Source organism: Prionailurus bengalensis, chromosome C1, assembly GCF_016509475.1.
Source record: "Prionailurus bengalensis isolate Pbe53 chromosome C1, Fcat_Pben_1.1_paternal_pri, whole genome shotgun sequence".
NCBI classification, from domain to species: Eukaryota; Metazoa; Chordata; class Mammalia; order Carnivora; family Felidae; genus Prionailurus; species Prionailurus bengalensis.
Genome location: NC_057345.1, coordinates 51,019,440 through 51,046,377, shown reverse-complemented (window position 1 = coordinate 51,046,377; position 26,938 = coordinate 51,019,440). Strand labels below are relative to the sequence as shown.

The window sequence follows — 26,938 nt, the reverse complement described above, 5'->3', positions numbered from 1 at the left end:
CATATCAATCTCAGAGACATGTGAGGTGCTGAAATAGGAGAGGTAATTAACAGCATACCTCTTTCTTACTTCCTGGTATATTTCTTTGTGCATCTGGACGGGACTCTGGGGGACCACAGTTGATAAATAATTGTCTGCCTTAGTTGATGACAACCATACAGTGGGAATTTAACCGTGTTGGCAATCATTTATGCTAAGGGAAAAAGAGCATTGTATTTTTTCTTTCCTTTAAGAAAGGAGTGGAGGAAACAGTGCTTGGGCAGTTGGGTAACAGTTTTTGGGCATAAGAAAAGAAATCATTTCCCATTCCTCACAAACTTTGATTTACAAAAGAACGCTGGAAGCTAAAAGCCTTGTTGATTTATCATGTGAAGCAAAGAGTAATTTTTCTCCCCTTGTTATGCTTTCATATAATCATGCTCACTGCCTGTATGGGTGGCATTAAAGAATTTCTGAATAAAAATAATAATTTCTTGCTCTCAACCTTCATAATTCACATCAGCAAGCACCCTGCTGGGCGGTGATGCCTACTGCCAGTGACGCTCAATCTTTTTTTGCACGCCACTTATCTGCCTCGTGCAGCTGCGTGCTCCATTGATCGCAATACCTGCAGGATAATGCGCCCGTAGGCGTTCTTCAGCAGATTAACCACATCCGCGTGAGACAGCCCATCCAAAGGTTGCCCATTAATGCTGACAATCCGATCTCCAACCTGGAAGTACAAAAGTGGAAGAAAATCACTATCATTAAGAAAAATTAAATTTGAGAAGAATGCTTAAAATTCTTTGTAAGTCATATTTCCCATTTGTGGCTATTGTGAAGGTTCCGTGTTTCTACTGTGTATGCATGTTCCAGAAACATGAGGAATTTTTATGGCTTTCCCCAAATACAGACCAATCAGAGAAACAAGAAGGGGGCCAGATTTGATCCTGAGAAGGCACGGCAGGCCACTTTTGTATTTTGGCAATGGTGGTGTTGTATACGTCCACTCGCCAGTAATAGTGGGGTGTACAAATTAACTGTTCAGTAAAGCTCTAATGAGGAGGCCAGATATTTTCTCTTTTATTTTTTTACCTAAGTTAAGATGGAGGGGCAATGGGGGGGGGGGGGAAACATAAGAGCATTAATTCTGGTTGAAGGACGATTCTCAGGTCAAATCTCTCGCGGGGGAAAATTAATTTTGGGTGGAATGGAGTGCTAAAAATGGTATCGGAGGCTCTGAAAAAGGGCTGCAATTTCTTCTTTCATCAAGAAGCTTTGATACGAACAATAATATTTTTATATGCCCAGGGGCTTAATGAATTTTAGGTGTAAACTTTCTCCAATGCATTTTGCCCTCCATGTGGGTCTCTGTTGGAATTCCAACTTTAAACAAAGTGCCCATGGCTGCACCTTCGTCTCCTTCCACATGCTGTTAGCACTTCACCATTCCCCTTTTGTTTACCTTAAGCTTCTGTGTACGTGCAGCCACACCACTGGCCTGAATCATGGCAATAAATATTGGGATATCTCCTAAGGGACTTCCTTTTCCTCCAGCAATACTGATTCCAAGGGCATCGCTGAGCTCCTAAAAAAGAAGGACAACACCATGTTCCTATATTTAATAAGAAAACCCCACAACCTGGTTGCCCCCAGATAGCTGTTGCACAAAATCCGTCCGTGCTGCAGGAGGCCAGGGAAACACAGGAGTTAAACGCAGTGCCTTTGGAGTCCGAAACACCTGTGTTTCAGTTCTAGCACTTACTTAGCTTGGGGGGAGGGATCTCAATGCAGTTCCTTAAGCTCTTAGAGCTTCTGTCTTTATATGTTGGTTTGAGGATTACAGGAGATGATATAGTGCAGTCTTGGCCTACAGAAAAGGCTCGGTAAAAGGCAACGGTAGGAGCACAAACAACAAAAAAATACAAAACAACCCTATGTTACTGCTCAGTTTAGTGGCCAATTTTGATGCAGACTTGGCAAGTATGATCTCATATGGTGTTTATGATTAAACTGCCACACATATCATGCTCTTCTGGGTGTGAACAAACACACTTGGCTCTCAAAGAGCCGCACGGCTGCATCACAATAAAGGATCTGAGAGGACACCCGCTGCAGGGACAGCCGAGTTTGCGGAGAGAAGTAAGATGTGACTGAAAGTGTTCGCTAGGATCACTGGGTGAGGCAGCCTGGTTCACGCGGACCCCGGTGAAGGGATCCTGGCTGCAGTCCAGGCGTTCCCCATATTTGCTGCACAGGGTTACTATTTTAAAAATCACTCAAAGAATGAATGATGAGTTCCAGTTTCAGCCTGGTCGCGTTGCACGGCCGTGGCATCCCTCTCCTGCTGACTCATTACAGTGAACAACTCTATCAAACACGGAAACAACTACCTGAGGTTTCTGAAAAGTAAAGAAACTCAAACAAATTGTGGTGGAGGGCCAAAACTTGGAGAAAAAACGTAAGGGGTGGATTTCTCAGCTGTTTTCCTGGCAGCTTGGTCCTGAGGGTGAGCCCCAGTCAAGGAGCTGTAAAGGTGGAGTCACTCTCTCTGGTATTAACACCTATCTTGCCCCATTTTACCTCTTCTGGCCACCAGAGCCAGAGAAACCAGGCAAGGGAGCGCCTGGTGGCTGGAGAATAAGGGAAGAAAACTAGAGTAGAGAGAGCCTGAGAGAGGGATCTAATCCAATAAGAGGGATCACACAGACTTCTCAGGCTCCATTCTAAGCTTCACACGTGCAGGACAGACCGACACGGAACCGAACTGGGATGTCAACCGTCACTCACATTCTGAGCTGGAATGGGTTGATCGTCTGCTAAAGCATAAATATCAACACTCTTCAGAGTCTGTATAGCGTAACGTTTATGAGTTCCAGGGTAAAATCCTAAATTACTCAGTCTGCAAAGAACCATTTTCTATGAGACCAATTTTTTTAAGGGCTTTAAAATATGTAGAACAGTTGAAAGTAAAAATTATAACATTGTTTGGTGGGGTTCTCAATTCTTCTAAATGTAAACATATGACATCTATGGCATAAATGTTAGTGGTATGGTTGTGGAAAAGGGACCTATATGGTAGCAGGGTTTCTACAGTTTTAATTGATCATTTAAAAATATATACCACTTAGTGAGCTTCAATTTTACCTCATAAAGTTGGAAAAAGGGAAAAGAACAACAAGAAAAACCATGTATGAAAGAACTTTATTTAAATTTTTTTTTTTTTAATTTTGAGAGAGAGTGCATGCACGAGCAGCCATGTGAGTGGGGGAAGGGCAGAGAGTGAGAGTGAGAGAGAGAAAGAATCTCAGGCCAGCTCTACACTGTCAGTGCAAAGCCCGACTTGATGTAGGGCTCATTTTCACGAACTTTGAGATCATGACCTGAGTCGAGATCAAGAGTCCGATGCTTACCCGACTAAGCCACCCAGGTGCCCCTGAAAGAACTTTAAAAACTCATGTCACAGGGGCACCTGGGTGGCTCAGTCCTGTCAGTGTCAGACTCTTGATCTCAGCTCAGGTCATGATCATCTGATTCATGAGATCCAGCCCCATGTTGGGCTCTGTGCTGACAACACAGACCGTGCTTGGGATTCTCTCTCTGCCGCTCCCCTGCATGTGCTCTCTCTTTCCCTCTCTAAATAAACTTAAAAAAACAAAAAACAAAAAAACTCATGTCACATAAGTGTGAGGACTCATTCTTTATTATTAATAACACTACGAATGCTGCCACATCATGTCTATAAAAGAAGAATGGTGATGCTGACCTCTCTAGTCACAGGTAATTTATACCCTGTTTTCCAGCACGTTTGTGTCTAGCTTTTATTTCCTGAATGCATCAATAGTAAAGCCCTGCATGCAAAATGGCAAGATGCATTTCATCGCAAAGTTTCTGCTTGGACCATTTGTGGGAGAATACAGTTGGTAGGAGCAGGCCGTTTTATAAAAGCCTGTAAAAAACAACAACTGGCTGAAACAACTAAGGAAGCATAAAATGATATTTTATAAATCTTGCAATGAGGAGAAATTTATGGAATAACTTGGCTTTGTTTGAATCCATCATAATGCTTCCTTAATTTGTCCATAATTTATGGACATAATTTATTGTATATGTTGGTAGATTTAACTTTCCCATAGGAAAGTTATGTCCATATGTCCCTATGTCCCATAGGAACATCTGAGTTGCCACTCTGGTGGAAAGACACTAGGAACAAATAAAACAGATTTAGCTTAAGTTGTAATCACTAATAATGGATGTCACTTCCTGGACATTTATGATATACTAGGTACAATGCCAGGCACACCATTTGCATGACCACATTTAATCCACACAAGATTTACTTTGTGAGGTGTTATCATCCCCAGTTTACAGATAAGAAAACCTGAAGTCAGTAACTTGCCAAAGGTTATAGAGCTAATAAACGGTAGAATGCCTTCAAACACAGCTATGATTGACTCCAGAGAGCTAAGCTATGCTGGATATCTCTTCACTGCAGTTGAACCATGGTTATAGCAAGGTCATACTTCTTGAATCCCAAATGTAATGTTTAGAGAGAGAGATAGAGGGAACGTGCATGCGAGCAAGGGAGGGGCAGAGAGAGAGAAAGAGAGGGAGAATCCTAAGCAGCCTTATGCCCAGTGCGAGCCCAGTGTGAGGCTTGATCTCACTACCATGAGATCATGACCTGAGCCAAAATCAAGAGTTGGGCTGAGCTGAATGAGCCACTCAGGTGTCCCCAAATTTAATGTTTAAAAGTGATCAAAGTGAAAGTACTTTCCAATATTCTGGATATCACACAGGAGTTTGAACATCAGGATATGACAATTTTATGAACTTAAATACATATTACACAATCTTTTGGGGAAGGGAATTTAGTAACATGTATAAAAGTCTTTAAATAACAAGTGTGGCTCTTGACTCAACAATTTCATTTCTAGAGGTACCTGGGTAGCCCAATCTATAGAGCACGTGACCCTTGATCTTGGGGTTGTAAGTTCAAAGCCCACACTGAGTTAGAGATTACTTAAAGATTAAAAAAAATTTTTTTTTGTAAACAAACAAAAACCAATTTCATTTTAGGAACAAATCCTGAAGAAATCACTCATGATATGGACAAAAAAGAAATACAAAGATGTTGTTATAAAAGAGCAAAAGTTGAGAAATGTGCTAATTGTTTAGTAGGAGGAAGCTGATTGAAAAAATTATAGCACATGATATGGTGGGATACTGTAAAACCAATAGAAATCGTCAACAAATACGAGCATGACTAAAAGTTCATGCTTTAAAGTGAAAAAGACAATGGGGTGCCTGGGTAGCTCAGTCGGTTGAACATCCAACTGTTGACTTCAGCTCAGGTCATGGTCTCACAGTGGTGGGACTGAGCTCTGCACTGGGCTCCATGCTGGTTGTGGAGCCCGCTTAAAATTCTCTCTCTGCCCCTCCCCTGCTGGCTTTCTCTCTCTCAAAATATAAAAGTGAAAAAGATAAGCCTCAAGAGTATATCCATATGGTACCATTTTGTTGTTGTTGTTGTTTTGTAAAACTTAAACACATGCACAAAACATAGTGGATGGGATGTACCCAAAGATTCACAGTGGTCCGTGAATGATGCGGCTTTACTGATTTTTCTATTTATGAAAGATAGACCATTTGATTACTTCAGTGAAACTTAAAAGAGGACACTAACAATCCAACAAATTATATTATAAGGAGAAAATACATTTTATGCAAATCAACAAAGATCAGAAAAATAGCAAAATTGACTTACCCTGATTATTTCAACGGTCCTTGGTCCTGTGTCTGTGCCTATAAATAAAAAAGCAACACAATTAACTTTTTAAAATTAGGAGACAACATAGTATTTCATATTATCCCATAAAAATGGTGTCATTTTCTAGGCCTTTCAAGAGAGAATACTGGAGCTAATGGCATGACATACTTTCCCCAAATCCAAAATGGCAACTATTGATTAAGGGCTACTTTGAAGAAGCCCTCTGTTTGACATGGATGTGGTCATCATCATTTGGTCTGACAAAAGCTGATGGGCTGTACGAGCAGCTGCCTGGAATATGGTGATTAAACGGCTTGAGGGGGGTGAGCTATTAGTGTTTTACTGTACATTTTTCTGCCTTAATCAAAGATAACCCTCTACTCAAGGAAAGACTTAAAAAGACGCCCTGCTCTGCTCCGCTTGCAATGGCATATGCATGTGTAACTTTCCTCAAGTGACCTGTAATTTCAAATTTTTCTCTTTGGAAATGGTTTTACTTTATGAAGTGCCTACACCCAATGTGGGATTTGAACTCACAGCCCCGAGATCAAGAGTCGCATGCTCCTCCAACTGAGCCAGCCAGGCCCCCCACTTTATGAAGCACTTTAGATTTCCGCTTTCCTACCACGTGATTTGTGTAAAATTTAAGGCAAAATTCCCAAAATGAATCTCTATGGGTTTACTTTCTTTAGAACGGGCTTTTCATAAAGGCTGGGGCTTATGTGCACACGTTCAAAGATTTAAACTTAGTATCTTAACTGAAGGAAGGTGGAGATTGTTTAAAAAAAATTTTTTTTTTAAATGTTTATTTATTTTTTGAGAGACAGAGCATGAGCTGGGAAGGGGACAGAGAGAGAGGGAAAGTCACAGATTCAGAGCCCGATGCGGGGCTCGAACCCATGAACCATGAGATCATGACCTGAGCCGAAGTCGGCCGCCCAGCTGACTAAGCCACCCGGGTGCCCCAAAGAGATTGTTTTTTAAAAAATATTAATATTAAAAAGTTGGGCAGTGGGATGTCTTTCCTCGAGGTGTGTCCAAGTAATACCTGAACTTTTGGGGGAAGGGTCTGTAGCTCTTTTTGTGCCGACCAGGCTTTGCAGGCTGGCGATGACAGGAGCGAGGGCGGGGTGGAAGCTGTTCTGTGCACTGTGTTGGCTGCCCTGGAAAGAAAAGCCGGCAGTCAGCTGCGTGGAGACACGGGCTTGCTCTTAAAAATTCAGACTTAGTACTTTAATTACTGAAGTAACCATAACCATATCATAGAAAATTCTAGAGAGGCTAAAAGGGAAAACAGAAGTTAGCCCTACGCATCCTCTTACCACACAACCCAATTTCATCTGACGTTTTTCCATTGCATTCCCCTTTCATTTGTGCTTTTACGTATGGTTTCAATTATCAGGATAGGAAACGTGTAATAATTTTTAAAAGTTTATTTATTTTGAGAGAGAGAGAGAGAGAAAGAGAGCATGAGCCACCCAGTTGCCCCGAAAACTTGTGATAATTTAAGCTTTTCTTGCTCCACATGAAATCAGAAACATTTTCCCAGGCTGTTACATAGTGTTTATATATATGATTATATAGCATCACATATATATGATTATATATAAACATATATATATGATGCTAGCTATATAATCATATAATCATGTATACATGTTTATATAAAACAACTATAATAAAATCTTAACAGACATTTTCTCCTCAGTTGAAGGAGAAAGCAGCAAATATCAAGGAGATATGTTGTTTTATGAATGGGTTAAATTTTTTTCTCAAAGATTTTCCTGGAGTCAGTAGTAATCCAGCCCAATCTGTTATACTTCCATTACTGTCCTTTTATTCATTTAAATAAATATTTGAGGTCTACAATGTATTGTAACATATGGTTAGTGGCTACTCAAAGAGAGTCATGTACACAGTGGAGGACCCTTGCAGAAAATAATGTAACCAAAGAAAAAAGTAAAAAGAAAATAATGCAACCAAGAGTACACAAGGTTTTCTACCAAATTTTCAAGGTTATGCCTCAAAATTATGATAAATTATAATTTGATCCATTTCCCTAGTTCCATCATGCAAGTTGTTTAACATTTTAACATTCTTTAAATATGAAAATTTACAAGGGCATCTGGGTGGCTCAGTTGGTTATGTGTCCTACTCTGGATTTCAGCTCAGGTCATGATCTCACAACTGTGAGACTGAGCCCCTTGTCGGGGGAAGCCTGCTTGGGATTCTCTCTCTCTGCCCCTCCCCCACTCATGCGTGCATGTGTGCACACGTTCTCTCTCAAACTTAAAAAAAATACAGAAAAGGTGAATTATACAGTAGACATTCATATGCATGCCACTTAGATTCCACAATCAATATTTTGCTGTATTTTCTTTATCACATATCCATTATCTGTTCATCAACTTTGAAAATTATTTTCAAAGCAGGTTCACATTGCCTGCATGGGGCCCGATTTGGGGCTCAAATCGTGAGATCATGACCTGAGCAGTAGCTTAACTGACTGAACTACCCACGTGCTCCAATTTAATTTTTTAAAGTGTATTTTTATTTATTTAGAGAGAGTATCAGTGGGGGAGAGAGGCAGAGAGAGAGAGAGAGAGAGAGAGAGAGAGAGAGAGAGAGAGAATCTTAAGCAGGCCCCATACTCAGCATGGAGCCCAAGGCAGGGCTCAATCTCACACCCTGAAATCACGACCTAAGCCAAAATCAAAAGTCAGATGCTCAACCAACTGATTTACCCAGGCACCCCTATTCATCAATTTTTAAAAATTCATTTCAAAGTAAGTTATAGACATCAATATACTTCACAATGGATATGTATATTTAAAGGAGTGTTTTTATATTTTTCCTGAAAGGATTTAAATCAATAGTGCTCTAATACTCAGAATTAAGGAAGTACAGAATATTATAACTTTTGCCTAAAAAATCTTAGAGCAATGTGTTTGCCAAGGCCTTTATAAATATGAACCGTGCCTGGCAGTATTCCCTCAGTTACCTGAGGAAAAGATTTCTCAAGTGTTTTTCCATTACACAGTTTGCACTACAGAGTAAAGATACTCTCTTCTGGTTGCCGGGGAAAGACATTATTTTAAAAGAAGGAGCTTGGGTGCCTGGGTAGCCCAGTCCGTTGAGCATCTGACTCTTGATTTTGGCTTAGGTCATGATCTCACAGTTTGTGAGAATGGGCCCCGTGTTGGACTCTGTGCTGGTGGCATGGAGCCTGCTTGGTATTCTCTCTCTCTCTGCCCCTCTCCCATTCACGCTCTCTCAAAAATAAACAAAAAAAATGACTTGTGAATTATGGATTATTAATCAAGTCTTATTTCCTCTGAACTATCTCACAGCTAATTTCTATACTATTCTTAAAATAAAGAAAGTAAATAAATAAAAGAGGCTTGGTAGCCCCCAAAGATAGAAGATCTCTCTTGATGAACCTACTTTCTCTAGGCCAAGTCAGTGAATTATAATTCTCTTTGGCTTTCAAAAGAAGACATTTATCTCCCCATCTTGTAATTGCCCAGAAAGAAATCTGTGCCCCTAGGGGGTCCTGACTGTTTTTTAAATTTTTTTTTTCAACGTTTATTTATTTTTGGGAGAGAGACAGAGCATGAATGGGGGAGGGGCAGAGAGAGAGGGAGACACAGAATCGGAAACAGGCTCCAGGCTCTGAGCCATCAGCCCAGAGCCTGATGCGGGGCTCGAACTCACGGACCGCGAGATTGTGACCTGGCTGAAGTCGGACGCTTAACCGACTGCGCCACCCAGGCGCCCCTCCTGACTGTTTTTAAATAGGTTTGGGAATAGGGTCCTTTTTTTTTTTTCTCCAGCTGGGTCATGGGCTGGTCTTCAATTCACGATCATGGAGAACATATCCTTTCCACAGCCAGCTATAAGCCTTCTTTCAATTAGCCAAATATGACTGCTGCCTCTCATATAATCTTAGCCAAATTTTAAGGAGAAAGTAAGGATACAACATATTTACTGTTATTCTTAAAACTGAGTCAGACTTCTACCCCTGAAGTAAAAATTCTGTGTAAGAAGGTAAGGCACTTTGATACTGTCTCAGGTTTACAAAATAGAACAGCTCACATTTATATATCAGATAAATGGTGATGATGGTTTTATTGACATTTAATAATAGACCTTCTAAATTTGTTAGCTCTGCATTTAACCTGAGTGTGAACTTTATTAATCACCCAAGACATTCTTCTTATACATGTTCCTCAAGGGCAGAAATCTAGTTCTACTTACTACCTCTTCCTTCAATTCAAACTTTTCTTAAAACACTGGAATCCTTTGTATCCCTTTGTGCTTTTGTATATGCTAGTCCATCTGTCTGGGATGCCTTCTCCCTCTTTTCAACCTATCAAACTCCTTTTGCAGTGAGACCCAAAAGGGCCTCCTTTGTGGCGCCTTCCCATATTCTCCAAAGAGGAAAAATTTTATCCCTAGGATTGTTCAGGGATAATCTAACCTCCTGTTAGATTAGTGAAATTAGCCATTAGTGAAATCACTCAACAAGTGAATCTTCCACTAAGGAAGAAGCTGAGACAACTATTTTGCATCTGAGGTTCCCACTGTTGATACAAGTCTGGTTAGAATCATTATCAACCATTTACTCCTGGAGTCCCATGGCAGCGCTGTGTCTTAGTACACATGATATTTGCTGCTCATTGTGTAGACCAGAAATGAAAGAGATAAAATATTCTAAACTTAACATGATGTTTATTGGGTTTCACTGCTTTCAAGATTCTCTAAGACAAGATACCTAGTCTGTGATCCTATCCGAACAATGGTATTTTTTTTCACCTATTTTCTAATACCAACGAAGCAAAAGAGGCAGTTCGTAGCATTCCAGAAGCATTCCTGTATGCAAACCACAAACTCAGAACGACTTCTGAACAAAGGCCTTGGAGAGGCTTTAAGCCTATGGCAACCAGGGAGAGGACTAAAACTCATGCTTTTAACCTCAAAACAAAGGCCCATCTATAACCCACAAAGGGGAATGGAGGTCACAGGCAGGTTTCTACAGTTTCATTATGTACCAAATGGGACTAAACATATAGTCTACCATCTTGACTTTTTCAGCCATTATAATTAAAACAAAATAAAAAACCCCAAAACTTTGAAATATACTTTGTTAAAAAAAAAAAAAAAAGTGGCACTTACATCAGCCTTGCAAATAAACATAAGATGTTTGCTAACCTACAAAATGTCACCCACTAAGGCCTCCCTCTCATAGGATAACCCCCCATACTTCACTCTCTTAGGAATAGACCATTAATTGCCCTCAGCATGTGTGAGTGGCTATTCACAAGTTAACTTTATAGCAATATTTAATTGAACGAATAGAACAATGTTGTGCTAATGAGGGTCAAATTGCCACCAGATGTTGCTTCTTTCTTTCTTTTTTTTTTTTTAAATAAACACAGCTGTGTACATGCATGCATAGGCAATACAGAGCTAATAGTGGACAACAAAAGTAGTTCTAAGAAAACACTGGCAGGCAATAAAGGAGAGAAAAATCTAGGGATTAATGAATTTCCATCCCACCTTTCATTTTTATTTCAAACACATTAAAATGCACTGAACTTGGTATTGTGAATATGCTGTATATTATACATTATTTCCAAACAACCACTTATGAAATGGGGACTTTCTCTCAGTGGGGACAGGTGAGTCAGTGTGATGGGAAGCCATCAACAACCTGACTGTTTTGTGACGTCTTCCTTGAGGAGGTCCAGGAACCAGCACGGAGTCTTCCAATCTCTAGCTGCACCAGCCCCTGTGCACACTTGGAAAGACAAGAAAAGAGGTGAAAACCAGCATTTATACTCTAAAATTATCATGGCAGGGCCTCCGCTCATCTCTGCAGCCAACAATTGTAAACGGGTGACAAAAGCAACAGGCAAAAAGGAAATTCAGTCCTCAAAAAATCACACAAAACAACAGAAATTCACCAACTCAGCGGTATTCACGTCATGACTTCATGACTTTTTAAAACATGGTAAAAGGATTACATTTCAATTCACCTCTTTTCCTTTTCCCTTCTGATGGAAGTATTCACGAGCAGTGACATAATTAAGGAAAAGTGGGTGAAAGGAAGACCGAGAAATCAGACATGGAGATAATCTACAAATAACTTCTCTCCTAAGTCACAACCAAGAGTTGACTACACTAGAAAATCAGGATCTTGCAATACACAAAATTCTTTTGTCTTTGCAAAAGCTTCCACAGCTATTTGTGAAACAGCATAAGACGCAGCTGGTTATAATTCAACGCAAAGTTACAGGAGCTTTTATTAATCCGTTTCCTCCAAAGGAGGTAGGGTCCATGTTGCAGAGACACTTGGAAGGGAAGGAATTCTGAACCTTTGCCTCCCTATGACTTCAGTGAGGAATGGCTCTCGTGGTGAGAAAACCACTCAAGCAGACCCTTGTCATCTTGGGCGTGCTGCTCTACTTTTTCAAACTTCCTTTGTGAATCAGAGGACTTGGTCTAGATAATCTTTAGTGGTCCCTCAAGCAGTAAAAGCTAGATTGGGTAAATTCACGACAATACAGTGTTAGAGAGAGAAGGAGGAATTTTGTGATTCCAGGAGAACTTATACCATCTAATGCACTTGAGGATAATTGTGGATACTTGGATTCTCACAGGTATAAAAACTAGCTTAGAAATCCCCAAAGAGGTTACTCCTCAATCCTGTTAGTCATTATAGCAGCTTTCTTGTAAAGCTGGTTATGATGGGTTAAAGTAATCAGAGTTTAGATCTCTAGTTAAAACTCGAATTAGCAGAAAGTCTAACCCATTTTATAACCAAGCCAGTTTAGAACTGTCCCCCGCCCCGGTCCCCAGACTTTAGTTACACCAGCCAGGCAAAAAGCAGCCTGGGGACTCACCTTGAGGACAGTGGCCACCGTCTCCTGTGAGGCATTTCTCATGTCCTCCCCATTCACAGATAAGATCTGATCTCCCTGAATCAATCTCCTATCAAGGTCTGCAGCTCCACCTTTCACGATGTCAGAAATAAACACTCCACTTCCATTTCTGTGAATACCATAGAGCAGTGGGTAATGGCACAATTTAGTATTTCTTTAGTAAATCTGAGATTACTGACATTCTACACAGTTTCACTAAATCCTAACGCTTGGAAGAATGGTCCTACAAAGCCATCTCATCCAATTATATCCACTAACTTCCCAAATGATAAACCTCAGAGTGCTTGCCTTTTAAATAGTTTATACCTATTTGTGCTGCCTACTGTAAAATTCATTTTTATTGGCCCAAGGGCATTATTTCTGCAAGAGGATAATCTTAGTGAAATGAAATGGAAATTCACTTTAAAAAGCATAGTACTCTTAAAAAAATTTTTTTAAATGTTTACTTCTTAGAGAGAGCAAGAAGGGGAGGGGCAGAGAGAGAGGGAGATACAGAATATGAAGCAGGCTGCAGGCTCCAGGCTCCACACTGTCATCCCAGAGCCCAACGCGGGGCATGAACTCACGGACAACGAGGTCATGACCTTAGCCGAAGTTGGACGTTTAACTGACTGAGTCACCCAGGCGCCCCTTAAAATGTACAAGTTATTTCCTTATAGATTAAGTACTCTTAAAATGTAAAAGTTATTTCCTTATAGATTAGCTCACTTACTAGTATCTGATCAATTTCTAGTTTTATCACTCTTCCTTTTCCTGTTGTTACTAAGGTTTTAATTATAATTATTTATTTGAGGAGTAAATAAATTTGTATGTCTCAAATTCAAGAGGTTAAAAAGTGGAGAAAGCACCTGGGGCTTCCTCATTGTTTTTTAAGGCTGTATTCGATTCTACAGAGGTTCTTTACTTTCATGATGAGTAAAATATATAGATAAAATATAGAGGTTATTGTCAGTCACTAGCTGTTGCAAACACTGTGCAAATGGGGAACATATCTACAAGAATACTGTTAGGATACATTTCTAGTTGTGGAATTGCTAAGTCAAAGAATTGTGCATTGTGAAAGCGTATACACCTGATCCTTTACAATGGAACATTTTGGGCTAAGGAACGTGAATGTTCCTTACAAACCCAATCTGAAATACTAGTGTTGTACGAAGATGGTTTTATCAATCCACTATGAGGCAATAAAGTAAAAACCATTACTCTCTGTGGAATCTCGCCAGGCATATGTATGTGTCACAGGTAAGCAAACTTCAACATGGGTTCTGTCAGGTGCTCTGCACCAGGTATGCAGGCAGTTTGTTTAGAAATATGAGTCTCAACGTTTTTGATTTGTAATGCATTTTCTGAGTGACGATTTAACAGTGCTGAAGAATGAGATCAGGACAGCACAGTACCTGGCACAAAATCAGTGCTCTCAAAAATTCTCTAATATTTTATTTTAATAACAGCTTGGACTGCTGGAAAAAAAACACTGGGCTAGCCGTCAGAAGTCTCTGAAGGGACAGGATGTAATATATGTAAAACCATTTCAATGCTCCCTAAGACGATGGTTGATAACCATTTAAGGCCATATTGGGGCGTCACCTGACAATCTTGCAGCCCTGTTGGAATAAAAACACACCAAATAACTAAAACCAGTAAACCATGGAAGCTGGAATTGCAGTTGCAAGATATGACTTACTTCTCTAATCTACTGATATTATTCTATAATGCCTATCATATGGGTAAGTGGCACAGACTTCAAATGAAAAGCCTAGCCACCAGGATCTACCTACATTTTTGGTGCAAGTTACCTTTTGGGGACATCTTTCTTAATGAAAACTACTGTCATAAAGAATTTGTCTCTCAACTACACTTATTCAGCTAGTTTTTGAAACTCACCAGCTAGATGTAGTTAACAGCATAAGATTAACATGGTACTCATGGCAGAGGAATCTTCTTTCTCTTTAAAAAAATTTTTAAAGTCTATTTATTCACTGAGAGAGAGCACAAGCAGGGGAGAGGCAGAGAGAGGGAGGGAGAGAGAATCCCAAGCAGGCTCTACACTGTCAGTGCAAAGCCCGATGTGGGGTTTGAACCCACGAACCGTGAGATCATGACCTGAGCCAAAGGCAGATGCTTAACCGACTGAGCCACCCAGGCACTCCGGAATTTTCTTAACCCAATTCTGTATAAACCTATCTCTTGATATTAGCTATTTCTTGGGTAAAGCCTCAGATCTAAGTGACTCCAAGGTATAAAAACCCTTTTGAGTCTCTTATTTATTTATTTATTTATTTATTTATTAAAAAAAATTTTTTTTTAACGTTTTATTTATTTTTGAGACAGGGAGAGACAGAGCATGAACAGGGGAGGGTGAGAGAGAGGGAGACACAGAATCTGAAACAGGCTCCAGGCTCTGAGCTGTCAGCACAGAGCCTGACGCGGGGTTCGAACTCATGGACGGTGAGATCATGACCTGAGCCGAAGTCGGCCGCTTAACCAACTGAGCCACCCAGGCGCCCCGAGTCTCTTCTTATTCTATATGGGAACAAATATAGTCTCAGTTGACTGGGCTTCAGGTTCTATCTTCATATGACACATTTTTTTTTTTTTTGGTAAGATCTTGCTCAGAGACATTACCAATGTCATTCTAATATTTATAGATAGGTTGAATTTAGAAGCCATACTATTAGTTTACACGAGACTTTACCTTTCAGTGTTTGTAGGCTCCCTAGGGCTCTGAAGGGAAAGGCCAATCTGTCCTAACTTGCATAGTATTTCCTTACCGTTTCCCAACAATACTCAGACCCAGTCCTCGGCCGGCCTTTTTCTGCAGATCCACTGGGAAAATCTCCAAGTTCTCCTCATCCCTGTAGTGTGCCTCATCTCTATACACCACCAGCCGCACCTTCTGGGGGGTCTGCCTCAGGGCTGTGATGGCTTCTTCATGGCTGGCGCTCCTCAGGTCAATCCCATTAACCTGGAACAATGGACATCTGAGATGGGCTGCTGACAGCAGAGACCTCCATGCCGGTTCTGTCTGGAGCTCTTTAATCCAACCAGTGACAAACCTCTGGAAATTTCTAGCCGTTCCCAAGGCAGGTAGCAACTATTGGCAGTAGTAGCTGCTTCATGTATAAAGGAGGTAGCCCTTATCCTCCCCTACCCCAAAAGCATAGAGGGTGCCTAGTACACACAGGAATGCTGTTTTGCAAAGCTGTGAGCTCTACTATGGAATCAACATGGTTGGGGAGGGGGGAGGGTGAAAGGGAGCAGGAGGGGTGGAAGGGTCTAACGGCCTCGTGTAATTGAGGTCAAAAGGGAAATGAACATTAGTGTTGGTCAGCATTTTAGGACTCAGTTTGCTTCTTGAATTTCACGTCCTCACTCTTAATTGCAAACATCACAACTACTTTAGAATAAGCTGGAAAAAAAATGAGAGACCAGTATTTCTGACAGTGTCGAAACCCCCTTGAAGTACACCCTTCTGAACCTGGATCCGAGAGAGCACAAATAGGACCATAAGTTAGAAGCAAACTGTACTGCAAACGGCACTGAGTAAAGCCATGGCTCTGCTTCCGGTAAATCACGTGAATTTGGACAAGTTGTGGGCCCTCAGTAAGCCTCTGTTTCCTTGTCTGCTAAATGGAGATCATATAGCCAGTTTACTTATTTACTTCTTCAAACTTACTTGTGTTTTACTTAAGAAATGTTTGTGTAGTGCTTGTGTAATAGCCCTTTGTAAATATTTACTCATTTAATCCTTATACTAACTCTCTGAAATAGGCACCATTACCATTTTACAGATGATGAAAGTAAGTCACGGAGGGGCTAAAGAGACTTGACCCAGGTTATATAGCTAGTCACGGTTTGAACCCAGACTATCTTCCCACCCTTAGTCTCTATACCCTTCTGCCTCAACATACTCTTACTTAAAAAAAAAAAAATTTTTTTTTAACGTTTATTTATTTTTTGAGAGACAGAGAGAGACAGAGCGTGAGCAGGGGAGGTGTAGAGACAGGGGGAGACACAGAATGTGAAGCAGGCTCCAGGCTCTGAGCTGTCAGCACAGAGTCCGACGTGGGGCTCAAACTCACAAACCGTGAGATCATGACCTGAGCTGAAGTCAGTTGCTTACCCAACTGAGCCACCCAGGCACCCCTCAATGTACTCTTAGAATGAGTTATTGGATCCCCTGCCACAGAGAAAGTCAAGTACTGTTATGGATTAGTGGATTTAACAAAAAGGAGAAATTGAGGGGAAGAATGGCCAAGGACTCAAAGGAAGGGAGTCATAGGTCACTCCCTCAAGGTCATAGCTAGGAAAAGACACAAAGGGAAGAGTAGGCACAGGTCATGGCCAGTAGTGGGGTGGGTGATGGGGTGGGGGGTGGGGTGGCAGAATAGAAGACTTCCCTCAAGATGCTGGTTCTACTCCATGTTCTAGTCCATCCCTGTGTGTCCTGGGCAAGTCAAGCTTATCTCTGGTCTTCCATTCCTTCATCTGTACAATAAGGGATTGGTCTCAGGCTTTTCCAATTCTAACATTCCAAAGACTAGTGACTTGTGGCATAAAGATTGGTTACAGAGAGGGAGAAGAGAGCAATGAGCCTTTCTTGGAGAAGGTGGGTTTTGAGCAATTATTTAAAGCTGATTCTATAAGCCAGAAAAAATGTTTAAAAGCCTAATTTTCATGATGCTTTTTCTTTTCTGGTATATCTTGTGTTTGTGTTCTCAATTACATTAACTATACCCAGTGGTTAAGGGGTGCCTAGCTGGCTCTAGTTGCCAGAGCATGCGATTCTTTTTTTCTTAAAGTTTTATTTATTTAAATAGTCTTTACACCCAATGTGGGGCTCAAACTCACGACCCTGAGATCAAAACTTGCATGCCCCTCTGACGGAGCCAGCCAGGTGCCCCCAAGCATGCGACTCTTGATCTCAGGGTCATGAGTTCAAATCCTTGGGCATAGAGTTTACTTTAAAAAATAATAATAATGAAAACAAAAACAAAAACAAAAAAACCCCAACCCAAACAGTGGTTAAGTATGGGTTTTAGATACAGACGCCCTTCAGTTTGAGCATGGATTTTAACTTACGTTGTGAAACCTTATGTATATTAGTCAAGCTAAGCTTCAACTGGGTCATTTATGAATTGGAGATAATATCTATTTAGTGTTGTGAGGATTAAGTGAAATAAACCCTCTAAGGCATTCGGCACAGGATCTGGCACACAGCTAAGTGCAATGTAAGTTAGAAGTTGGGATTTTATAAGAAGCTGAAGTAACCCCTGTCAGGGCTGTTTTCAGTCAGTGCCAGCATTCACTGTTACTTTAGGCCCATGAGTGCACTCTCATTGTTTGTGAGGTAAATCCATAGGACAAAGGGGAAAACAATGTCTCTAGAAAATGTGGTCCGAAGTGATTATTTCCCTGTATTCCAATAGATGGCACACCAGACCACTTCTGTTACTCAAATGCAAAATAGTTACTTCCCTGGACTCCAGGTGAGTTCTCTTAAGCCTCTGAAATAGCTTGTGAGAGGCCCTAGCAATTATACTTTCCATAAAAAGCACTGTCATGAAACTAATATAATAAAAGCAATTTATACTAAATTCCAGCATGAAGATGACTGCCCAAATCCAAGACATCTGCTCCAAGTTCACAGTTTTCATTTCCTCCTTTGCTTATCAAGAGGCACCACTAAATGCACCAGTAATCATAAGAGAAATATCGCTGTGCAGCTCAAATATTGTGGAGTGATGTATTACCTTAAGTGCCTTACAGAAGCACTATATGCATTATTTAGAGCATTGATTGTAGAAGGGTAGGGGTGGTAATTGCAGAGCTCCCTACTTGAGACAAAGAGCCATAGGAGGCCCCAGTCATCAAGGGGAGTGTATCACATCTCTTGGGCAGGACGAGGAAGTGGGGACGTCACTGCTTTCGAGGGAAAGAATAACCAAACCAGCCAGCACTTTCTCACTACATTATTCCACAGGGAAAACCAGGCATTAGCCCTTTACTCTTTCTGCTCCCACTTGCACAAAAATAGAAGAAGATAATGGACATAGAATTAGGGAAGGATGAGGGACTGAGCCTAGAAGGAGAATCAGAAAGAAGACAGTTCATGCTAATTATAGAATCATAAATCTTGCCATGCTAAAAAATTGCTGGTTTAGATCTTTGTCAGCAAAATCTGGCTTGTCCCAATTTTTAAAAAAGTAATCTCTATGCTCAATGTGGGGCTCGCACCCACGGCTCCAAGATCAAGAGTGGCATTTTCTTCTGACTGAGCCAGTCAGGCGGCCCATGGCTTGTCCTGATTTTAACAAGAGGATAGAATTAAAATTATGAAAGGCCACTGACAATGTAGAGGACTCTCATAAGTAGAAAGGCCATTGTGTGGAAAGTGCTGATACACAGTTATCTTGTTTCACGGTCTTGAAATGTACTGCCAAAGCTGGCCTGTTTTCTCAAGGCAAACCTGCAGGCCAAAGGCTGATGATACCTAATTATGCATCTGTACACATCAACCACAACTAGCACAAGTCCAAATGTGGGGTCTAAAGCTGCTTACAAAGGAAACATGATGTTACTTGACCAAACAGCTACTTCTTTTAAAAAAAATTTTTTTTAAATGTTTATATATTTTGGAGACAGACAGAGTGTGAGCGGGGGAGGGGAAGAGAGAGAGACACATACACAGAATCCAAAGCAGGCTCCAGGCTCCTAGCTGTCAGCATAGAGTCCGACGCAGGGCTCAAATCCACACACTGTGAGATCATGATTTGGGCCGAAGTTGGTTGCTTAACTGACTGAGCCACCCAGGTGCCCCCATACAGCTACTTCTTAACTAAACACATGACATGCTTTTGTGGACTAGATACTGCATGGGGTAAAATTTCCTGATCAATAAAAAAAACAACTTTTGTTTTAGTTGACACACACTGTTATATTATATCCTGGTCATCTTTAATGTTTATTTATTTTTGAGAGAGAAAGAGAGACAGAGCATGAGCAGGGAAGAGGCAGAGAGAGCGAGTCACAGAATCTGAAGCAGGCTCCAGGTTCTGAGCTGTCAGCACAGAGCCCAACGTGGGCTAACTCACGAACTGTGAGATCATGACCTGAGCCAAAGTTGGACGTGCAACTGACTGAGCCACCAAGTGCCCCATGTCCTGGTCATCTTTAATGAGGAGTATAGACCATCCATCCATATTGGGTAATATAATTCAGTTGGATGCCAGGAAATGGTTTGAGTTTTCAATTTCTCCTTTCACTTAATTGCCTTCTTCATGTTAACCTATCCTGAGTATTCACTTGTACATGAATATGAAAGAGAACAGCTACAGCTGAGATATCCCATACAAATAGTTTTAAAAAGGGATTTTTTTTACTGAAGTATAACTGTTATGAAATAAACTATATTTAAAGTATATAATTTATATTGCTAATTTATGTGATTTATACCTATGCAACCATCACCATAATCAAGAAAATGCTGCACAGATTAGATTTAGTTTCAAGTGACCATTATAGAATAATCCATGGGCTTACAAATCATGTATCTAGGCATGTATGCATCTGTACTCTTTTGAATATTCAATCTATTCATCTTATAAAGCCAATTATGATAACACCAGTTAATTAGAAAACCTAGGGAGAAAAAAAAAAAAAACCCTTGAAACTCTTGACCACTAAAAAATGGTGTTATATGCAAAAGCAGTCAAGCCAAATCCCAAAGAGGCCTCGCTTATTTTTCTAACCTCATACACTTGTACCTTAATGAATGTACTGGGAATATGTCCTAATCCAATGATGAAGCACAGTAAAGGTCTGCAGAGAAACCCTGAATTTAATTTGCAGCGAGCCCGGCCTCTCCTTTAACTCTTTCTTGCCTATATTTTCTGCCCTTAATTATATCTGTGGTTTCATCTTGGGAGGCAAACTTGAACCACCAAAGGGGAAATAAAATTCTATGATGTCATTCATAATGTGCTGTATTAAAGTTGCAAAGCAAAAATGCACATGCCCACCATAAAATGTTAACTATTCAATTAAATTCATCCAATGAAAATAAATGTTGCCTAAAGGTCTCACATCATCAAAAAAGCTTTTTCGTTCCACCTACCAGAATGCCTGGCATTGACCTGCCATTCATCCGTTCCTTAGTTCAGATACTGCCTGCTTTGGCATTTTCTAAAAGGCTTTAACACCTTTGCTAATTGAGAGCCCATTTGAAAGAGGCAAGCTAAACATTTCATTTCTCCCTAAAGGGAGAAGATTCTACATTTTCATCAACTAGAAAACAAAAGCGGAAAGCATTTTACTTAACGATTTATTAGGAGTAAGAAAACAATACTTAAAACAGCACTGAAGTCTTTAAAACATCGGCTGTCCATGTTTTTGCATATGTCTGTGTTTTTAGGAGAATTTAGACAGGTTTAGTGAAGCGGCAAAACAAGTCAAGTTGCAATACTATGCACTCTCATTTGACATTAAGATTATAGAACTATAGGTTGTACTTTTGCTTTAATTTAAAAAAGTTTTCACAGATTTAGATTGATGATCTGCCATGATTCTGATTATAGTTATTCAATGTACATTAAAGAAAGAAAAAAGAGTAAGGTACATCTTTTGCTAAATGGGAGAGAGATAAGTGAGGATAAAATGGAGTACAAGACTGTGAATAAATACTTTGTGGATCAAGGTCAGTAAGGGAACTGTATTTGCTAGTATTAAATGAAACTCATAGTCTTATACCTCTAATATCTGGTCACCAGCCCAAAGTCTTCCGTCTCTGGCCGCTGCTCCTTCTTCGTAGACTTCGTGTATAACTATAGCATCCTAGAAAAAACAAATTCTTATTAATTTTCGACAACCATAAATGCTTCCTTACACAAACAACCAAACCATAGGCAGCGACCCATAAATTGCCATTTGCTAATAGTGTCATATTTTATGGGACCTGAAGGTAAATAAAATACACAGTTACCATATATTCCAAGGTATAATTAATTTTTCCTAAGTTTCTTATTTCATTCCTTTAGAACTGGCTTTGCCTAATAGTTCAAGGTAAACTTCCCCCCTGTGTTTTACTGTTAACCTGTACATTGCTGCTGTGTATGAACTTGAGGTGAACTGTGCGTCATTCTTATTTTCATTTTATGGTATATTTTGAAACATGGTTTCAAGTATTTATTAGTATTCAAGGATTTGGCATAGATGTGTGGTCTGATGCAGGGGGTCTGTCAGGCCCATTACTTGGGCAATGAAAGAAAAGAACTTAAGTGGAGTGAAATGACCCTGGAGGATGAAGCATGGAGGAGGGGGAAGGGTGTTCATGACCCTAAGTAAGTGTAAGACAGCCGTGGGTTCCAATTCTGACCCACCATTGTGTAATCTTGGGCAAATTAATTCTTGAACTCAGCATTCTGAGCCATAAAATCAGGACAATACCTAAGGCAGGTAAGCTTGGGCTGAGGAAAGTATTTCATGGTTAGTGAATTAAAACAAAAAATTCCTATCTTTTCAAATTAATAACCTTAAATTTTAATCATCATAAAAATAACACATACCAATGTAAAGAACTCAAGCAATACCACAGCATGTAGTAAACCACAGAAATAAACTGCCTCCTTGGTCTGCCCCTCAGTCTCACTCCCCAGAGACAATCACCATCAACAGTTTCCTAAGGATCCCTGCAGACAATGTACATCTCTACACCCAAATATTTCTATCATATGTACATATATTTTGGTGAGACTACTTTTAAAATATTCAGTTGAATATGTTCACACAACTTTCCCCCCTCATGTTAAGCAAGTAGAGGATTTTTATAGAGCTGAAAACTAAAGCAGCCAGAAGCCATTGGTTCTTTCTGCTGTTTATCAGACTGAAGGGCCTGAAAAATATGATGCTGGAAGGATTATGCCAGCTGTATTGGAGGGCTGCTGGGAAAGGAAAAGAGCTTCTGCGTGGAGACTAGAAACAGAGATCTGTGGGTCCCATGAGAAGTGCAGAAGCCCTGCACTGCCCAGTGTCCCCCATGCCACACCAGCCCCAGCACATGCACTGGCTTACAAGACTCTGCAAGCAATGGTCAAGGGGGCCACAAGCCATGCACAATGGATCCCACCTTGGAAGAAGTCCTGTGTCCCAAGCACTGGGGCTTGGAAGCAACAGCATTTCTAGACTTGAGGTCATGAAAGCTTGGGTAAGACGGGCTTGATGACTACTGGGGGGGGACTGATGATAATGGCCAGGGGCCCACCAATGATGTCTGGGAGTTTTGTGAGGAAACCAGAACCCTGAGAGCTTGAGGAGCCTGCGAAATGACTGAGGGTGATTCTGCCTTGGCCCAGAAGTATGGAACCTCAGAATCAGAATTAAATTGACGTGAAGTCAAACATAAAGAAATATTTCTTGCAGAAGTATAACAAATAGGACAAGAAAAAAAGATCCAAACCAAATCTACTTTCTTAAAAAAATAAATAAAAAGGTTCTTATGTGAATTTGGGAGTAGAGAAGCAATACAAGAAAATATTAAGAAGTTCTACAACCAGATGACTGCTGGATTCCAAATATCTTTCTCATTACTTTCATTTTATCATCACATGCTTCTGAAAACATTCTTTATTATAGCAATTATAAAGGCAGCTCCCAGGAGACAGGAGAGGTTCCCTAATCCAGACAATTTACATTACAGATTTTGTATCAGCAACAGATTTTAGACCATTCTTTGTTTTAACTCTGATTTATGAAATTTCCGGATGCAGGGAGCATCTAGACTGCCAAGAGTTGGTTCCTCTGAACTGCTCCAAGGGAATGGCTTTGTGAAAACGTGCTGGGTCAGTGGCTTCAGGAGATCCCAGCAACACTGCCAAGATGACACCAAGGGCCAGTTTTATGAAAACAGTGCAGGGAGAAACTAACGCAAGTTCCTTGTAATGACTTGTGTCACGCTGGTGTTTCAAGTTTGGAGGCCAAACAGCCCCCCTTCATTGGACTGACAGAATCAGACTGAACTCCTCCTAACATGGTGTTTACAGAGCTCAACTTCCAGCATAAACTTCTTTAATTTTGCAACATTACAAAAGTCAAATGGGAAATTTCTCTTCATTTACACTTAAATGGAAGAAAAATATCAACTGTAGTTTTTATTCCATAAAAGTAGCCCAGGGGCGCCTGTGTGGCTCAGTCAGTTGAGTGTCCGACTTCGGCTCAGGTCATAGTTTGCGGGTTCGAGCTCCACATCAGGCTCTGTACTGACAGCTCAGAGCCTGGAGCCTGCTTTGGATTATGTGTCTCCCTCTCTTTTTGCTCTTCCTCTGCTCACACTCTCTCAATAAATAAATAAATAAAATAAATAAGTAAGTAAGTAAGTAAGTAAAATAAACACACACTAAAAAAAAAAGTAGCCTGAATTAAAACCTCTTCAATACTTTCTGGGTGTTCAGTGAACTCTTTTTTTTTTTAATGTTTATTTATTTTTGAGACAGAGAGAGCACAAGCAGGGGAGGGGCAGACAGAGAGGGAGACACAGAATTCAAAGCAGGCTCCAGGCTCTGAGCTGTCAGCACAGAGCCTGATGTGGGGCTCGAACCCACAAACCATGAGATCACGACCTAAGCTGAAGTCTGGTGCTTAACCGACTGAGCCACCCAGGCGCCCCAATGAACTCTTTTTTTAAAGTTTATTTATTTGAGAGAGAGAGTGCGGTGTGCAAGCAGGGGAGGAAGAGAGAGAGAGGGAGACAGAGAATTCCAAGCAGGCTCCGTGCTGTCAGAGCCCAACACAGGGCTCAAACTGACAAACCATGCAATCATCACCGGAGGCGAAATCAAGAGTTAGACGCTTAACCAACTGAGCCACTGAGGTGCCCCATAATGAATCTTATAAATAAAAGAAATATACTATTGCTCAAATGCTGAACTCCCTGTCAATCTGTTTTGTTCAGGAGTCTGTGTGAAAAACTCATTATTTCTTCCCTTTTGCTTGACTACTGTTGATTTCTCTTAAAGTTATCAATGAAAATACAAGAAAACAGCAGACACTCTAACCTATCAATAGAAAAAGGTCACATTTCTTACCATGTGCCCTATGTGTTGACACTGGATTGTGAAGTTAAGGTTCTGCTCAGCTGTACTAAAAGGGGGTGCTAGACATGAGAGGTGGGGGCCAACAGGTAAATTAGAAATGTGGGCTGGTGAACTGAAAAGAAAAATAGATTTATTTTTTACAACTTACACAGTTGATAAGGTAGGACAGAATAATAAAAAAAAAAGATACTGTATTGAGCTATTTGAGGCATCTATTTGACAAGGTCACAAAAAATTTTTACTTCTTACTTTGAAAAAATTGTGATTAGATGAAATAACGGGTCATTAATGAAAGACTGCTATTTATTGTTTTAAGGAAAAAATTTGGAGTTGATTATACACATGATTCTTATTTCCTCATTGTATATCCTCTTAAATTTTAATGCTCTTGAGCTGTTCAAGCAAAACTGCTTGTTGGCACAGTTCTGAGTACCTTCTCTTCCACTCTTATCTCTGCATATTTAAGTAACATTCCTTCACCCTAGGATACCTCAGTGACTCCATCTACCAATACCAATGACTTCTAAAACTCATCTATTCCAGAAGCATTCTATTCATCATTTCCCTGTGGGTGGGTTGCTGGCTCACACTGAGGCGAGGCTATAGAGACAGATGATTATGAGCTAGGCCTCTGGAGTCAGATTTCTTAGTCCAAATCCTGGCCCTGCTACTTCTGGCCACGGGCCTTGGGAAGACTGTTAACCTCTCCAGGCCTTAGCTTCCTCATGTTTATATGGTTTTAACAATACTATCTGCACATAAAGCTTTATGTACAATGCCAGCACATAGTAAGGAAGTGGGAACATCTCATTTATTTTAACACCTCTGTGCCAGAGTTGCTGCACGCTTCCCATTCGTGCCATTCAATCCTCATAACGACGAAGCAAGTGCCGTATTATTAGTCTCATTTACGGTTGGGGATATGGAGGCTCAGAAGGATTCAGACTTGACCAGGTCTTTGCATCTTCTAAGTAGGAAAGATCACATTCCAACTTGGGACTGTTTAACACCAAAGCCTGTGTTCCTACAGCCATTGCAAGCATCTCATCTGTTTTGAATATTTTATTTTGCACTTGTATAGAAGCTAACCTGGGATTTTCCATATGGCATCAATTCTGTTGAAATACTGTCTCCTTAACTCCACAGCAAAAACCTTAAGGGCAGGGGCTGATCATTTTGTAGACAGTGAACAAAAAGACAACTGGGGAAGTGAAAATTGAAGCCTCTCGCTTAATGAAGTGGGGTGATGATCTATGGACCTCACTTGCTAGTTAGGGGTTTGTGCTACACAAAACACGATGGTTAAGAACTCTCCCCAACCCAACATGGAGTCTCTCTCTCTCTCTCTCTCTCTCTCTTTTTTTTTTTTAATTTTTTAAACGTTTATTTATTTTTGAGACAGAGAGAGACAGAGCATGAACAGGGGAGGGTCAGAGAGAGAGGGAGACACAGAATCCAAAACAGGCTCCAGGCTCTGAGCTGTCAGCACAGAGCCCGACGCGGGGCTCAAACTCACGGACCATGAGCTCATGACCTGAGCCGAAGTCGGACGCTTAACTGACTGAGCCACCCAGGCGCCCCTCTCTCTCTCTCTTTTTAATGTTTTTATTTATTTTTGAGAGATAGACACAGCACGAGCTAGTGAGGGGCAGAGAGAGAAAGGGAGACACAGAATCTGAAGCAGGTTCCAGGCTCTGAGCTCTCAGCACAGAGCCTGATGCGGGGCTCGAACTTGTCAACTGCGAGATCATGACCTGGGCGGAAGTTGGACCCTCAACTGACTGAGCCACCCAGGTGCCCCTAGCTCTCTCTTAATTCCATTTGTTGTTCTTGTCTCTTTCCTTCATTTTTTCCATCTTCTTTCTATGCACCCATATTATTCAATGAATGATTTTTTTTCTACAGGAGCAGATATAAAAGAAAATTATATACAAGTGATGCATTCATGTTTAAAATAAAGTTGTTCAGGGCGTCTGGATGGCTCAGTGGGTTGAGCATCCAAGTCTTGATTTTGGCTCAAGTCATGGCTTGGGATTTTGGCTCAATCCCATGGCTTGGGATTGAGCCCAGCATCAGGGCTCTACACTGGGTGTGGAGCCTGCTTAAGATTCTCTCCCTCTACCCCTCTCATGCTCTAAACTAAACTAAACTAAAACTAA

The 26,938-nt window shown here is 40.7% G+C and overlaps 1 protein-coding gene across 1 annotated transcript in view; it reads right to left on the bottom strand.

Annotated features, from left to right (window-relative positions):
* Positions 1–26,938, bottom strand: part of PATJ (PATJ crumbs cell polarity complex component) — a 368,834-nt gene that overhangs the window by 26,040 nt on the left and 315,856 nt on the right. Inside the window, 8 exon segments of the mRNA XM_043575139.1 lie at positions 608–712; positions 1,445–1,567; positions 5,747–5,784; positions 6,798–6,912; positions 11,463–11,549; positions 12,655–12,802; positions 15,465–15,658; positions 21,442–21,525. Coding sequence (XP_043431074.1) covers positions 608–712; positions 1,445–1,567; positions 5,747–5,784; positions 6,798–6,912; positions 11,463–11,549; positions 12,655–12,802; positions 15,465–15,658; positions 21,442–21,525 — 894 coding nt within the window.